This window comes from Eleutherodactylus coqui, chromosome 6 (genome assembly GCF_035609145.1).
Source record: "Eleutherodactylus coqui strain aEleCoq1 chromosome 6, aEleCoq1.hap1, whole genome shotgun sequence".
NCBI classification, from domain to species: domain Eukaryota; kingdom Metazoa; phylum Chordata; class Amphibia; order Anura; family Eleutherodactylidae; genus Eleutherodactylus; species Eleutherodactylus coqui.
Window position 1 is genome coordinate 169419649 of NC_089842.1, and position 15675 is coordinate 169435323.

General features: G+C 43.3%; 1 protein-coding gene across 1 annotated transcript in view; it reads right to left on the reverse strand.

The window, feature by feature from the left end:
• SYNE2 (spectrin repeat containing nuclear envelope protein 2) overlaps positions 1-15675 on the reverse strand; it is a 351232-nt gene that overhangs the window by 279515 nt on the left and 56042 nt on the right. The window contains exons 4-9 of the mRNA XM_066608185.1: positions 15155-15250; positions 11550-11627; positions 10260-10352; positions 7722-7897; positions 1213-1409; positions 946-1046 (exon numbers count right to left, since the gene is read on the reverse strand). Of these exons, the coding sequence (XP_066464282.1) occupies positions 946-1046; positions 1213-1409; positions 7722-7897; positions 10260-10352; positions 11550-11627; positions 15155-15250 (741 nt within the window). The remainder of the gene's footprint in view (positions 1-945; positions 1047-1212; positions 1410-7721; positions 7898-10259; positions 10353-11549; positions 11628-15154; positions 15251-15675) is intronic.

The following is a 15675-nucleotide window of genomic DNA, read 5'->3' on the forward strand; positions in this document are numbered from 1 at the left end:
ATAGTAAACAATCTCCAGCTGCTCCTAACCTTCTCACACAGTCTTTTGGGATTTCTCTCATGGCTCACGATTCGGTCTTACCCAACCTTGCACCACCCTCACATTTGTGCTGCTCACTCCACCACTGTAGCAATGCAAACAACATATTGTGTGCCCACCCCACCTTCTATACCAAAATAGGCACCACCCTGAGGGCCAAGACTTGTCCAACCATTCATCCATTAGACGAACATGCCCTGCCCAGCATGGTAACCTGGTGATGTACACCTTTGAATGGCCCCATTGTCTCGGATTGAGAACTTTCACACCAGTTCCACAGGAGTCACAAGAGTCTGGTATATTGCATGATACACAATAAAGTAAAACGTTATGCAGTAATTGGCCATCACTGCAGAAGTTCTTCCAATAAACCTCAACATTATCTTAATAAACATCAGTATCTGTATAACTTTCTCCAGTAAACATAAGCATACTGCGTCATTTCTCTAGCTAAACCCTAACAAGCATAGCATTTATTCGACTTCACTAGGTTAACCTTTTCATCCACCTTACACGCATAACTTCTAAAGGAGAATACCTCCATGAAATAATGCCCTGTGCAGGCACCGTATGGCAGCAGGGTTTATATCCACACAGCTTGTGTATCAAGCCTTCATGTCTCCCTATATGGGCTCTGTAAAACACGCCTCTGCAATATACGAGTCCTCACCATCATAGTCTTTACTATCATCATGTAGGGCAATGCAGGGGTATATTTCCCATGATACATTGATTATCCCTCAAAAAAACAAAACAAAACCCTTAAAATTTCTATCATGATAAATATCTTTCCAAGTTTTCAATTTCTTAACAAACGTCCTGATTAAAAGAAATATTTGGGTGAATTGTTACATCTCTGGGGAAAATAGTAAAGACAGGTTATGCCCCCGGATAATGATCTCATACCAACATATCTTTTGCAGGCTCTTCCAGATTTTTGGAATACTGTAAAAACTGCGCCACATAGGTCATAATTGACTTTTCATCGGGATCTGAAACCATAAGATCTAGGAAGCAAAAGAAAAACAATTGCGAATTTTATTAAATATTTTAACTTCTATTAAGTTTACAAGACCTGTGAGGAATTGATCATGACATCTGTGATACATTTTTTACTGCTGTATTGTATTGCTATAGACATACAAAAATCCCTCATAATATCAATGTTCGTACCTTCCGGCTCAATGAGTTTGGGGATTTTTAACTCATTTTCTGCTATTCTGAATGCCTCTTGCAGTTTTTCCTCATTGGACTTTGCTTGTAACTTTACCATGTCAATGAGGTCCGGTCTCAAAGACTGTATGATTGCCAAGAAAGCCATCCCATCTTTCCAGCTGGACTTAAAATCTGTTACATTAACAGATCCTAATCTGCAAAAGAAAAAGAGGATTATATATTCTGTACTACAAAACATCTGGTTCTATTCATCTATTCAGCTGCGTGCAAGAATTATAAGGACAACAATATGAGATAGATCAAGGTACTCATGCTCTGCTTACATTACAACGGGGCCCCCACCTATCATGTGCCATTTACAATCCCACGCAAAGAAGTACTTAAACATCATGGGGCCCCATAAGAAATATATAGAAATATATTTCTTCCATCCTCATTCTCCTTTAGGCCTGCGTCACATGAACATATTTGCGAACGAAAATTTTGCGCACGTAATACGCAGAAAATAGAATGTTAGGTGCTTGTTTCATCTACCGCAAAACATGTAAAAAAAAAAAAAAGGGCATGGCAAAGCAGGTTTGTAAAATACAACAAAGCTTTCATAGACATGCACGATTTTTGGGCACAAAATACTAGTATAAATGTTTGCCAGGCATGAGATGGTATAAGGAAAAGTAGCCAATATGACTAAAAGCCTCATAGAAAAAGGAGATTGGACAACTGCATAGCATCACCCCAGATTTACTGTGGCAGCAATAAACCCAGCGGTGATGATATGCTTACATCCAATCTAATTGTTTATAGGGATATTGATGGATGGACGAGAGCGGATACTTCATGAACGGACTGTTGCGTTCATTAATTTATGGGATAAGTGTTCATTCTCTATATATCTTTTTTTTTTTTTTAATATGACTACCAAGTCACAATATATTGGCCAACCCTGTGTCTCTATTGATACTTTTCCTAATGACTAAGGGAAGACAGGACAATCAGACAGCACTTATGGAAAAATGATACTAGGCAACAGAATTCATCCACCCAAATATACCTGCCTAGCATGTGTATGGATTACGTTAAGAGAAGGCTTCTGCTAGACCTCTCTTGCTAATAGTGGTTTGCTCAGAAACAGTTCAGGAGCCACAAGATAACATGTGTTTCCTTCACACAACAGTTGCTATGCAGCCCTGATCAATATAAGTTTTTGGTACGTGGAAAAGCAACCTGTCTTTGCATATAGACCATCACCTTGGATAACCAAATATGGTGCAAATGTCATCTCCCCTCCAAAGGGTCCATCATTGGCCAGTTAACCCCTTAACGACTGCCCCATCGGGAAACTACGTCCTCAGTAAGTGGGCTTTAATCCCAGAGGACGTAGTTTTATGCATCCTCTTTGGATTGATGCCCACTTGCCTGAGGACGTGACAGCTCCATGCTGTCGGTGCCCACAGGTAGCCGACAGCATGGAGCGGTCATCCCAGGATGCGGGCAGTCCCCCCGGCATTGCGATCGGCGCTATCCAACGGATAGCGCCGATCGCAAAAAAGTAAAGAAAAGTGCGTAAAAAGTTAGACATTCAGCTGCCCTGATGGATCGGATCCATCAGAGCAGCTGAAAATTGTCACCTGGCTGGTCGGCGGTGTCCCCCGTAGATCGGGTCCTCCCGGACCCGCCGGCGGTCTTCTGCGCATGCGCGCCAGACGATGACGTCTGGCGCATGCGCAGAAGCCTGGGAGCCCCTGGCAAATTTGAAAGCTCCTGAAGTTAGCGGGGAACCAGGAGGTGTTACCGGGGACAGCTGTGAGCGGTGCCCGGGCACGCGATCGCCGCTATCCATTGGATAGCAGCGACCGCGAAAAAGTAAAAAAAAAGTTTTTAAAAAAAGTCAGTTTCACCTCCCCTCATGGATCCGATCCATGAGGGGAGGTGAAAATACTCACCTAAGTCCTCCCCGATGTCCCAAGACCCGAATCCCCGTCTGCGCATGCGCGCCCGATGATGGACATCGGGCGCGTGCGCAGATGGGCTCGAGCCCCGGGAAATTTAAAATCCCTCTGCTCTTGGCTGCCATGTGTAGCCAGGAACAGAGAGATTATACTGGGGACATGATCACTGTTATCCAATGGATGACAGTGATAATGTAAAGTAAAAAAAAAGTGTAAAAAGTGGGGGGAAAAAAGTGTAAAAAGTGGGGGAAAAAAAGTTTTAAAAAAGTTTTTAAAAGTTTAAAAAAAGTTTAAAAAGCTTGCGTTTCATCTCTCCCCACGGATCATATCCGTGAGGGAGGATGAAATGACGTACCTAAGGCCCGCGGATTTATCCGCGGACCTTACCCCAGCTTCTGCGCACGCGCCTGTCGCCAAAATGGCGGACGCATGCGCAAAAGCCGTGGATTGCCAGGATAATTTAAAATCTCCCTGCTCCTGGCTACAAAACTTAGCCGAGAGCCTCTAGATTTCACGGGGGACCGCGGTGAGCGGTTCCTGGTCACGTGTTCGCCGTTATAAAATGGATAATGGCGATCACGTAAAAGTAAAAGAAAGGTGAAGCTTCATCTCCTCTCACCGATGCGATCGGTGAGAGGAGATGAAACTTTTTACCAGAGGCCTCCGTATTTGCACCCCGACACGATCTTCCTCCATGAACTTTCCCGGATCCTGCGCATGCGACTGCCGGCAAAACAGCGAACACATGCGCAGGAGTCGGGGAGCACAGGAAATTCAAAATCTCCTTGCTCCCAGCGACCAACGGTCGCCGAGAGCCTGGAGCAGTGACGGGTGGCCTCGTTGAGCGGTCCACGATCACGTGATAAAAAAGAAGCGATCTACCTTAGGCTGGTCTCACATGACCGGATAGGAATTACGGATTCCGCATGCGTCTGATCCGCGGTAATACGCAGATCAATCGCATTGGATTACACAATTCCGCTCACATTAGTGGGTCGGAATTGCGTAATCCACTCGCAGAAAAGAGAACGCAGCAGGTTCTATTTTACCGCGGATATCCGCAACATAGACCCCATTGTGCTCCATGGTCGCGGATATACTCGCTGCCCATACGCAACTACGTTGTGTACGGGCTGCGGGTACCCGTGTCATCGCTAAGCGACTGTGCGGGAAATACAAATTTAAAAAAAGTACTGCGAATGATCGCCCGTGTGAGCAGGCAGTTATGCGCAGTACAATAGGCGGCCGTACGCAGGGACACAGCCGGGCTCACAGCTGGGATCCGCTGCGGGCCTCCGCAAGCAGATTCCACCTACAGCTGCGCGAGCCCGGCGTTATTCAGACCGCTACCTGTAATACGCAATTTACAAGAAGCCCCGGGAACGCTCGCCTTCCTGCAGTTCCAGGAGCAGCTTGTTGAGCGTCTTCTGTGTGAGACCGCCGCACCTCATCAAGCTTATGGAGACTCACAGAGCGCCACTTTTTACACCCTATACCCACCACTGAGGTCAAGAAATGACCCCCAAAAAGCATGAGAGGAGGGGGGATACACGGTTTTATTGCCCCATGTACCCATCCCAACCAGCCTCCGTAATTACCCGTCTTCGGAAATACCACACAGTTCACATTATTACTTTTATCTAAGATTTGGGGAACGCCGAAAAGGGCGCGGAGGGGGGGGGGGGGGGGATTTTTAGGGAGTCAATTTTTATTCCGTACAAATAAGGAATGGGGCCTGGGATTTATTCAGTTGTGCCCTGCAATCCAACGGGTGTTCCCTGCATTACAGGCCTAACCATGTGTCCTATAAGTAGATTAGGGCCACAATGGGTATGTTTTTGAACACGGGATACACGGGGGCATCCATTTTGGGGTGAACGTCTTCATTCCTATGTAAACTGTACAAAAAAAAACAGTTTTTAAATTGACAAAATTGCCAGAAAAATGAAAATCGTAATTTTTTCCTTCTGCCTTGCTTAGATTTATTCAAATACTGTGGGGTCAAAATACGCAATACACCCCTAGATGAATTCAGTAAGGGGTCTAGTTTTTAAAATGGGGTAATTTGAGGGGGTTCTTTATCGTTTTGGACGCTCAATGGCTCTACAAGTGGGCAATGGGGCCTGGAATTTATCCCGTTCTACCCTGAAATCAAACGGGTGCTCCTTCCATTATAGGCCTAGCCATGTGTCCTTTAAGTAGATTAGGGCCACAGGGGGTATGGTTCTGAACACGGGGCAAACAGGGGTATCCATTTTGGGGTGAAAGTCTTCATCCCTATGTGTGCTGTACAAAAAAACCTGTTTTTAAATTGATACAAATGCCAAAAAAATGAAAATTGTAATTTTTTCCCTACTGCTTTGCTTAGATTTATTCAAAAATTGTAGGGTAAAAATACACAGTACACCCCTAGATTAATTCGTTAAGGGGTCTAGTTTTCAAAATGGGGCCATTTGTTGGGGTTCTCTGTCGTTTTGGCCGCTCAAGGGCTCTACAAGTGGGCAATGGGGCCTAAATCACCTTCATGCTAAATTTCTGTTCTGAAAGCCACCGACTACTTCTTTCATTTTGGGCCCCGTTGTGCATCCATACAAAAGATTAAGGCCACAATGGGTATGTCTCTGAACACGGGACAAACAGGGGTATCCATTTTGGGGTGCAAGTCTTCATTCATATGTGTGCTGTACCAAAAAAGCAGTTTTTAAAACGACAGAATTGCCAAAAAAACGAAAATCACATTTTTTCCTTTTGCTTTGCTTGATTTCATTCAAAAACTGTGGGGTCAAAATGGGCAGTACACCCCTAGATAAATTCGTTAAGGGGTCTAGTTTTCAAAATGGGGGTCACTTGTGGGGGTTCTCTTTGGTTTTGGCCGCTCAAGAGCTCTACAAAAGTGCTATGGGGCCTAAAACGCCTTCAAGCAAAATTTATGTTCTGAAAGCCACCGACTAAGTGGCTTAAGATTAGGACCACAATGGGTATGTTTCTGAACACGGGAGAAACGGGGGTATCCATTTTGGGGTGTAAATCCTCATTTTCATGGGTAATATAGGAAAAAAATATGTCTTTAAAATGACATATTTGCAAAACTATGACATTTTATTTTTTCTCCTCTAAATTGAATTAAAGGGGTTGTCCCGAGGCAGCAAGTGGGTCTATACACTTCTGTATGGCCATAATAATGCACTTTGTAATGTACATTGTGCATTAATTATGAGCCATACAGAAGTTATAAAAAGTTTTATACTTACCTGCTCCGTTGCTAGCGTCCTCGTCTCCATGGTGCCGACTAATTTTCGCCCTCCGATGGCCAAATTAGCCGCGCTTGCGCAGTCCGGGTCTTCTGCTTTCTTCTATGGAGCCGCTCGTGCCAGAGAGCGGCTCCGTGTAGCTCCGCCCCGTCACGTGCCGATTCCAGCCAATCAGGAGGCTGGAATCGGCAGTGGACCGCACAGAAGAGCTGCGGTCCACGAAGGTAGAAGATCCCGGCGGCCATCTTCAGCGGTAAGTATTGAAGTCACCGGACCGCCGGGATTCAGGTAAGCGCTGTGCGGGTGGTTTTTTTAACCCCTGCATCGGGGTTGTCTCGCGCCGAACGGGGGGGGGGGTTTAAAAAAAAAAAAACCCGTTTCGGCGCGGGACATCTCCTTTAATTCCTGAAAAAAACTGGTAGGGTCAAAATACTCATGACACCCCTCAGTGAATACATTAAGGGGTGTAGTTTTTAAAATAGGGTCATATGGGGGGGGTATCTATTATTCTGACACTCATGAGCCTTTGCAAACTTGGCTTGGTGCAGGAAAACAAAGTGTTCCTCAAAATGCTGAAAAGTAATGTTAAATTTGTACGTCCTATAAATGGTTAAAAAAAAAAAATAAAAGTTTTTCAAGTGTGCATTCAGAATAAAGTAAACAGATGGAAATATATATATTATTAAAAATTTGTACAGTATGTTTGGACATATTTGAGATATTACAGTTGAAAATTTGAAAAAAATTACAATTTTTTCAAAATTTTTCAAATATTGGTACTTAATAAAAATACACAAATTATATCGGTCTCTTTTTACAACCAAAATGAAGTACATGTGGCAAAAAAACAATGTCAGAATCACTTGGATATGTAAAGCCTTTACGGAGTTATGCTACGTTGAACGACACGTCAGATTTCCAAAATTTGGCTCCGTCACTAAGGCGCAAACAGCCTTCGTCACTAAGGGGTTAATGGACAATCAAGAGTATGCCTATACCAAAGGCAGATCATGTAGCGGTTACAGGGCTTTTTGACAGAGGGGACCCAACCCTGGTTAGTTCAACCGCTTTTCTAAAAGATCGTGAAAACCTGCTCAGGACTCTCTTCAAAGGATCATGGAAAACTCATCATGTGGGAAAAATAGGCTCTTCTGTCCTCACTGGTAAAACCTGGCACTATAATACAGGTCCTTTTAATCTTTGTTATGGGGCCCCCTCTTTTCTACGAATGTCACTGTAGGCACCAAAGAAAAATTGTTTATGTTTTACTAACAATCCACTGGTGTTGTGATCCCGGAAAACTTACTGAGCACACCGCTCCTGTGTCCACTGTAGAAGAGCTTTCTTTGCAGATGTTTTCCATCTAGACTTGGCACTTCTCTTTGGTGATGGGCTTGCAGTTGGGGAGACTCCATCCTTCGTCTCACACTTCACTGCTTGCTGCTCATCTGTACTTGCCAAAATACTCGCCAGACCTTCAATCTGCAATAAACCAAGATGTTGCAATTTTTTTTTATATGTTAAGATTAGGTTTTTAAATCACTGTATCAGAATATCCATGATTTCTAAATGTATGACACACAACATTTTCCTCCTCACAAAATGTTATTAGATTATTTTCAAAGGAGACCCTTTTTTCCCCATTTTAAAGGGGCTGTCAGTTAACTTTATTTTTTCTTCCTGGCCCCTGTATTTAAAAATAATAAAATATTCCTACACTCCTCTCCTGGTTCCCTGCAGCTCTAGTGCCACTGCTCTGTGTTGACAGGTTGCAGTGAGGTAGCTTACAGGACCTCAAAGACTGCTGCAGCCCATCACACACCTCACTGCTTGAACACAGAGGATCCTGATTGGCTGCAGCAGCCTTCTAACACAGCATCATCGGAGAGACTGCAGGATGACACAGTGGCGCAGTGGGGCCCAGAGAGGAGAACATACAAGGTTTTATTTTAATACATGGGGAGCCGGAATAAAAAAAAAATAAAAACTCGGACAACCCCTTTAAGATAATGGAGCTGCTGTGGTTCAGGAGATAATCAAACAGTCTGGAATTCATGGGACAAACTGGGCAAGTGACCAATGTTTCAAACCTTAAAGGGCATGCACAGCAGGGTATTAAATTGAATTTCGGGATTAAAAAATGATAGTTATTAAAAAGCATTTAGATCCTAAAAGAACATTAAAAAACAAAAAACCCACAAATGACATCATTGGGATGCTTAAAAAATGGCTTCTATGTAAAGACAGCATATTTAAGGAACAGGTACACTCTTTTAGTCTAAACAAGACAAAAACATATTGTACTGTTTAGCAAATAGAGCTGAATAAAGAATGGAGCACGCTCACAGTCATGAGTCCATGGTATTCACGAAGGGGGCTTTACCCTAGTAATTCCCACCTTCTCCTCTCACCATGGTCATCCATGCAGATGACCAGTAGTCACAAGTTATACAGGCAGGAAGAGGTGGGGATAATGCTTTCCTTATGAAACAACAGATTTAAATGTCAGTCCGCTGTATTCGAAATTAGCTTCTATTAGCCAACTGACACAAAATGTTTTATGTAGTTAGGCCTAAGGGTGCCTCAACATCTTAGATAGCTGAACACTCGTTTGGTCAACAGCCATCTAACCTGTCCTCTCTACACACATGCCTGCTCATTGCATTGCATTACGATACCAAACTTATATAGTTTTTTTTTGCTGTACTACTTTTATTTTTTTTTTAATATTTAATTTTTAAAAAATTATTTTCTGTCACTATCATCTGAGTGCAATAACTTTTTTATTTTTCTGTCGACATAGTTTTCCAAGGACTCGTTTTTTGCAGGACATCCTGTAGTTTGCGTTGGTACCATTTTGGAATACATACGACTTTTTGATCGTTTCCTATTGCATTTTTTCTTGCAGACCATTACTGGTGTTTTCTTTTTCTCCCTTTTTGCCACGGCATTACATCATACTTTGATCAGGCAGTCTATCAAGCCACCCCACGGGCATAACGTGATAGGCATTCTGCCAAGACAGCTGTGGGGCCTTTCAGAAGGTCCCCGGCTGCAATGACAAAGGGCTCCCTGCAATCTCATCGCAGGATGCCATATTGGACTCCCGAACATCGTTTGGGGGATTTAAATGCCGCTGTCAGAATTGACACCGGCATTTAAAAGGTTCACAGCTCTGATCAGCTGCGCTGCTTATTGGAACTGTTGCCACACTCGCGTTGTATGAAGGGAGATTGCCTTGCAATCTCTCTTCATACATACCCCGACGCCGCAGGAAGTAAATGTATGCCCTGCAGCATTAGGGTTAAAGGCAAAAGAGGAGACTTTTTTGAAATTTCACAAAACTTCTTTAAAAGGAGTTATCTGGTACAGACAACCAATTTTTAGTAACCGTATTACATAAATTATGGGTTAATAAAGAAAGTTCCCTATTCAGAATTCTCTTATATCAGCTAACGGGAAAGGACTACAAAAGAGCGTTTCTAACTCTAGAGGAGTCTGTATTCCCTTGCATTACATACAGAGCCTGTTGATTTCATTGAGAACTATGTAGTGCTTAATTTTCTCTGTAGTGGTGCTGCAGAGTAGTTAAACATTAACTTCCAGGTTCCCCCACAGAATACAGCCAATTTTCATGGGTCCCAGGAGTGGGACACTCTGTGATAGGCTTACCACTGTGAGACAGTATTGTTTAATCCTTCAATTCACCAATCATGAACTCAAACATCCATCAATTAAATAGGAGCTAGTTGTTATATTTGATAATACCCATAGTAATTTGCTGGAAAATTATTTGAAATTTCATCTCATACTAAAGTTTCATAAACAATTTACAGATACTTACCTGAAAATATAAAATGATTTGCCAAAGTAGGCCAAGAACAATAGATGGTTTCCCATTAATGAGATCTTCCACATGAATATTTATGAGCTTGATCTATAAAGTAAAGCAGTTCTATAGGTTAAAGAGAATTTCTAAAAAGTAAACTCAAATTTACCAAGCGACTAGGCAACTATCAGGAAGTCATAATAAATATAGGAAGCCAGTACATTAAGCTTAAAGGAGATGTCCCGCGCCGAAACGGGTTTTTTTTTTTTTAAACCCCCCCCCGTTCGGCGCGAGACAACCCCGATGCAGGGGTTAAAAAAACCACCCGCACAGCGCTTACCTGAATCCCGGCGGTCCGGTGACTTCAATACTTACCGCTGAAGATGGCCGCCGGGATCTTCTACCTTCGTGGACCGCAGCTCTTCTGTGCGGTCCACTGCCGATTCCAGCCTCCTGATTGGCTGGAATCGGCACGTGACGGGGCGGAGCTACACGGAGCCGCTCTCTGGCACGAGCGGCTCCATAGAAGAAAGCAGAAGACCCGGACTGCGCAAGCGCGGCTAATTTGGCCATCGGAGGGCGAAAATTAGTCGGCACCATGGAGACGAGGACGCTAGCAACGGAGCAGGTAAGTATAAAACTTTTTATAACTTCTGTATGGCTCATAATTAATGCACAATGTATATTACAAAGTGCATTAATATGGCCATACAGAAGTGTATAGACCCACTTGCTGCCTCGGGACAACCCCTTTAAAAAAAAAAAAAATCACAGAAAGAGGCTAATCTAAAACATAAGCTTCATTACATGCAATTAAGAGGAGTCACTCCAGCGATAATACAAACAACAGGCAATCAGCCCAGTAGCATTTATTTATATATGTATGTATAATATAGTATCATACATCCTTATGCTGGGATTACAATATTAAGGGTAACCGACTCCATCAATAATCCAAGATTAATGGTCCTGCCTACCAAACAGGAGCCCCACCCTGACAAGAGTGATTCTGTACATGTTTCTCCTACTAAGCTCCTGTTGTACCCTGATCTAACGCAGAGGGGTCAAAGTAAAGGAGATCACCCATAAAGTCCCCTAATATGAAACAAAGGATACACATCAATCAAACTAAATAGTAGAATACAATAACAAACAAGTGCAATCAGCAAATTGTGTTATTGCTGGGGTTACTCACCTGGATGTAAGAGGTTTGGTTATATTTTAGTTGCATTTAATTAAAAAAAACATAACTTTTAAGTAAACCCAGCAGTAATGTCTCTAATACCTAACAAGCGGAATACTCACAGATCGACTCCCTAAAAATTTCAGGGCAGATTCTATGTTACTTCTCGCCTGGAAGAGGTTTTTGCCTTTCTCACGTGGCTGTAAAATAGACAGCGTTAGTAAAGTTGATATAGGGTTTTCGTATCATTTCATTGCATGTCCTTTGACAAACTAATGATAATAGTTAATACCGATTGAATTCCATACAGGCAAAACATTTGACAAAAGGAGATATAACAAAAAGGGATACATTTTTCCCAATGGCCTGCTCCTGTCAGCTGACAAATGAGTTTCAGTAGGTCAGATAGGCTGTCTTCACATCTGCTTTCTTCAGGAAGCAGGAAAGGGGAATCCCCTGGCTGAATGGATCGGTCTTATGATGGAACTGAACAGCACTGAATGGACCCCATTGACTATAATGGGGTCCATTTGGTTTCCGGTTAGCAGCCCAGCGTTTCACCAGCAGAAAAAGTGCTGCATGCAGAGCATTTGGCTTCTGGTATTTTGTGCCCAATCTGCGACAGAACCTCCGAACGGCGGTTCCAGCAAAGATATGAAAGCAGCCTTAAACATAAAACATAGAAAATGCAACCATACACAAAAGAAATTCTACTTATGTGTCCTATGAGAGGAGCCCTTGCACTCCCTTGACTCCTTTTTTACAATGTATTTGCCTGAAAGACAATGGCTACAGAAGTAGCCCCCCACCCCCCACCCCTCTGCTCTGTGTGCAATGAGAGACAAAGAATTTTAGCTTCATCCCCTTACTTAAACCCTGACCCTTAGCCAACTATCAGCCAAAAATGGAAGAGATTAAGAGCAAATTAACTTCTATGTGCTCTGCAGGATTTCTACAAGATGGTTTCAAGAACCTGTAAAAATCCTGCAGACTGACAAACAATAAGAGCAAGTTTATCTCTTGGCTACTTTTACATTTATTTCTAGGGGTTTTTTATGCTCCATTAAAGTTGTTCACAGTGGTTTATGTCATTTTGTTTTTGGACAGTGTTCCCTCATGTATGATAATCTTCCATTTCTTATATGACTTTATATTATCTACTGCCTACAGAATAAATTTTAGTCTAGTGAATGAAGCTGAGCTGCAATACTAGAGACAAATGATGCGCTGTTTCTGGGAGGGAAAAAAAAGGATTTTTTTACTAAAAACTTATAGGATCATTTAGGCTGCAATCACACAGGGCAGAAATCCCACAGAAATCTTGCGGAATGTCCGCAGTCGGAACGCACGGAAATTCTGCAAGATTTCCGCAGCTTGAAGTCCCGCAGGTTTTGGCGCAGGTTTTCAAGCGGCTTATTCAGTTCTTCCCCATAGAGAGGAAAGATGTCTGCAGTGGAAACGGCGATAAAATTGACATGCCAGGGCTTTGAATTCTGCGTGGCATGTCAATTTCAGAGCGGCTTGGCCGCAGCGTGTGGACGAGATTTTTGCAAATCTCATCCACTTTGCTGCTTTATCCCGAGAGAAAAATTGCCGTTGGAATTTCCGTGCAGAAAGCCCGCACGGAAATTCTGCGGCAATTCCGCCCCAAGTGAACCCAGCCTTAATCTGATCATGATTATGGCTAGGACTACAAGGCTGGTTTTTGGAAACAATATTAGGACGATTATGTTCCTGACCTGTCATCTGCATTAGTTTTATGCTGTAGCTTACATATCTACAATGCACCCTAAAGGGGTTTTCTGAGACTAAAATATTGATGACCTATGCATAGGAAAGGTCATCAATATCAGATCGGTAGGGTCCTGAATGCTGTCTGAAGTGGCACTTAAAGGGGTTTGTCATTTAAAAACAAAAAAATGCTATACTCACCTATTTTTCCCCAGACAATCTCCTTAAGGCATCATCTTCTTACTGATCTTGTCCAGTATCCTGGTTCGCCTCACCTCCAGCCAGCTGGCTTGTTATGAAAGCTACATTTCTCGCATTCTTCTTCCTGCAGGTCAGTGAAGGTCAGGTCCGTGTGATGTAGCGTTCACTGGCTAGGAAGGGATGCTGATCTATTGCAGAGACAGCATGCATGAGCAGTCTCTGCAATAGCTCGTCACTCCCTGCTAGGCTGTGAACTAGTGACATAGCGTACATTGCTGGGCAGGAAGGAGACTGCTTGTGAATGTGTAGTGTACAGAAGTTAATGTGCACGTGTTCTAGAAGTTTCTGGATGGTCTATGTTGTCTTGTGTTTCTACAGTATGTTTTTCCACTGTCTTCTATGTGTATGAATATGATGTGTATTGCACCTTTGCAGCACTGAATGGGTTACTGTCTGGGAGAGTATCTATTTGTCTGTCATGTGACTTTGTTTCATATATGTGGATGCAAGGTGCATGAAAGAGGGGGGTTGTTTTTGAGTTTAGTTTGTGGAGAGAGGAATCAGTGGATAGGGAGCTAGGACTGGACTAGGCCAGTACTCAGGCACCTTCAGTCTGAGTACTAGAGAAGATGGAAGAGGCTGAGCGGATACCCCTTTAGGCCGCGAACCCTTTCTCTTCCTTCCGCTTTTTCTGTGGAGTACAAGTGGAGTTTACCCGCTGTGCGGTGTGAGGTGAAAAGGTTGCAAGGATCCGGGAGAGTGGAATGGTAGAGTGTTGGTGGAGTTTCTCAAGAGTCGGTGTCCGGGACCAGTGAACCACAATTAACTAGGCCTTTGTAAGTCACCCTTTTTCTCCCATGTTTCCTCCCTGTTGCTTCATGTGTTCTGAACCCTCACTATTTTTGCTGGTGGATATAAAGAGGACTGTTATAATTTGTTATCTCAAGTTTCTCAGTAAATGGCTTTACCGACCATTCCCGGTTTGGCCTTTTCAATTCTACCCAGTGTGTGGACTCTTTTTTATTCTCCAGAGAGATCAGCGCGGAGAAAGGAACGGTGGCGTCACAAGTGACAAGAAGGACTCAGGTAATCCACTTGTGGGTTTCCTTATTTAATATAGTTTGCCCACACCCCTTGGATGTGTCCCTGGTTACCCTCCGGGTGGGAAACGGTGGAGCCACCATGACAAGTAAACTACTCTACCCCCACTGTCTCCTAGGCTAGGGCCCGCTCCTCGACCGCTGAAAATGGATGTAACATCACAAGAAGCAGCAGAATCTGCGAGCTGGAGGTACGGTGAGCCTCCCCCCGGACTGCAGGAGACATGGTAAGATTAGCGAGGAGAAGATCTGGTAAAGAGACTGCCCGAGGAGAATTTTTTTTTTATGACAGAACCCCTTTAACTGCATACTAGGTACAGCACCACACATTATATAGCCACTGTGCCTCATATAGCAACGCATTCCCATTCACTTGAATACGATCTCATCTGCTCTTAGGCCATGTCATCTATGAACAGGATGTCATAGGCCTAGGAAGAGGTGCCATGGCTTCTTTAATTGGCTGATCAGTGGAGGTGTCGAGCGGCAAACCCCCACCAATCTGATAAGGATGACCTATCTTCATGATAGGTCGTTAATGTTAGTCCTGGAAGACCCCTTTAAATGTTGGATCTTTATGAATTAGGCATGAGATTATCAAAATTGCCAGGTGAACAGAACACCAGCAGTACTAACACCACTAGACATTTGTTACCTGTGTAAAAAAGAAACTCTAACAAAAAAATGTGGATTACCAGGTCTTCACCAGACAGAACTTCAAGCAAGTCCAGAAGAATGTGCCCATCTTGAATATCAACAAATAAATCTTTTACAACCGATGACTTTGGGTGCTGAAAAAACAAAATGATTGAAAACACAATCATGATTGTGATCACATCTACAGTCAAAAACATCTACAAGTGGTACAATATACGTATTTCATTCATCTAGCATGTATTCTACAAAGTAGACCTAAAAATCAGATAAAGTTCTGGTCATCAGACCTTGTCATGGTTTCTGGCTCTTCTTATTTACGCAAAACAATAGTTGTCCGAAATACAGGTGCTTTATAAAAAACGGGTCCACCGCAGTTTAAAGAGCTTATACTCCCCGCCAATGGCTCCAGGTCTCTCTGCTGACGTATATTTACAGGCTACTGTCAGCCTGTACCATCCCGTAAACAGGCTGCTGCAGCCAATTACAGAGCTCAGCGATCATCGCTGAGCTCTGACATTGGCTGCATCGGCAGGTTTACTGGACATCACAGGCCTACCGC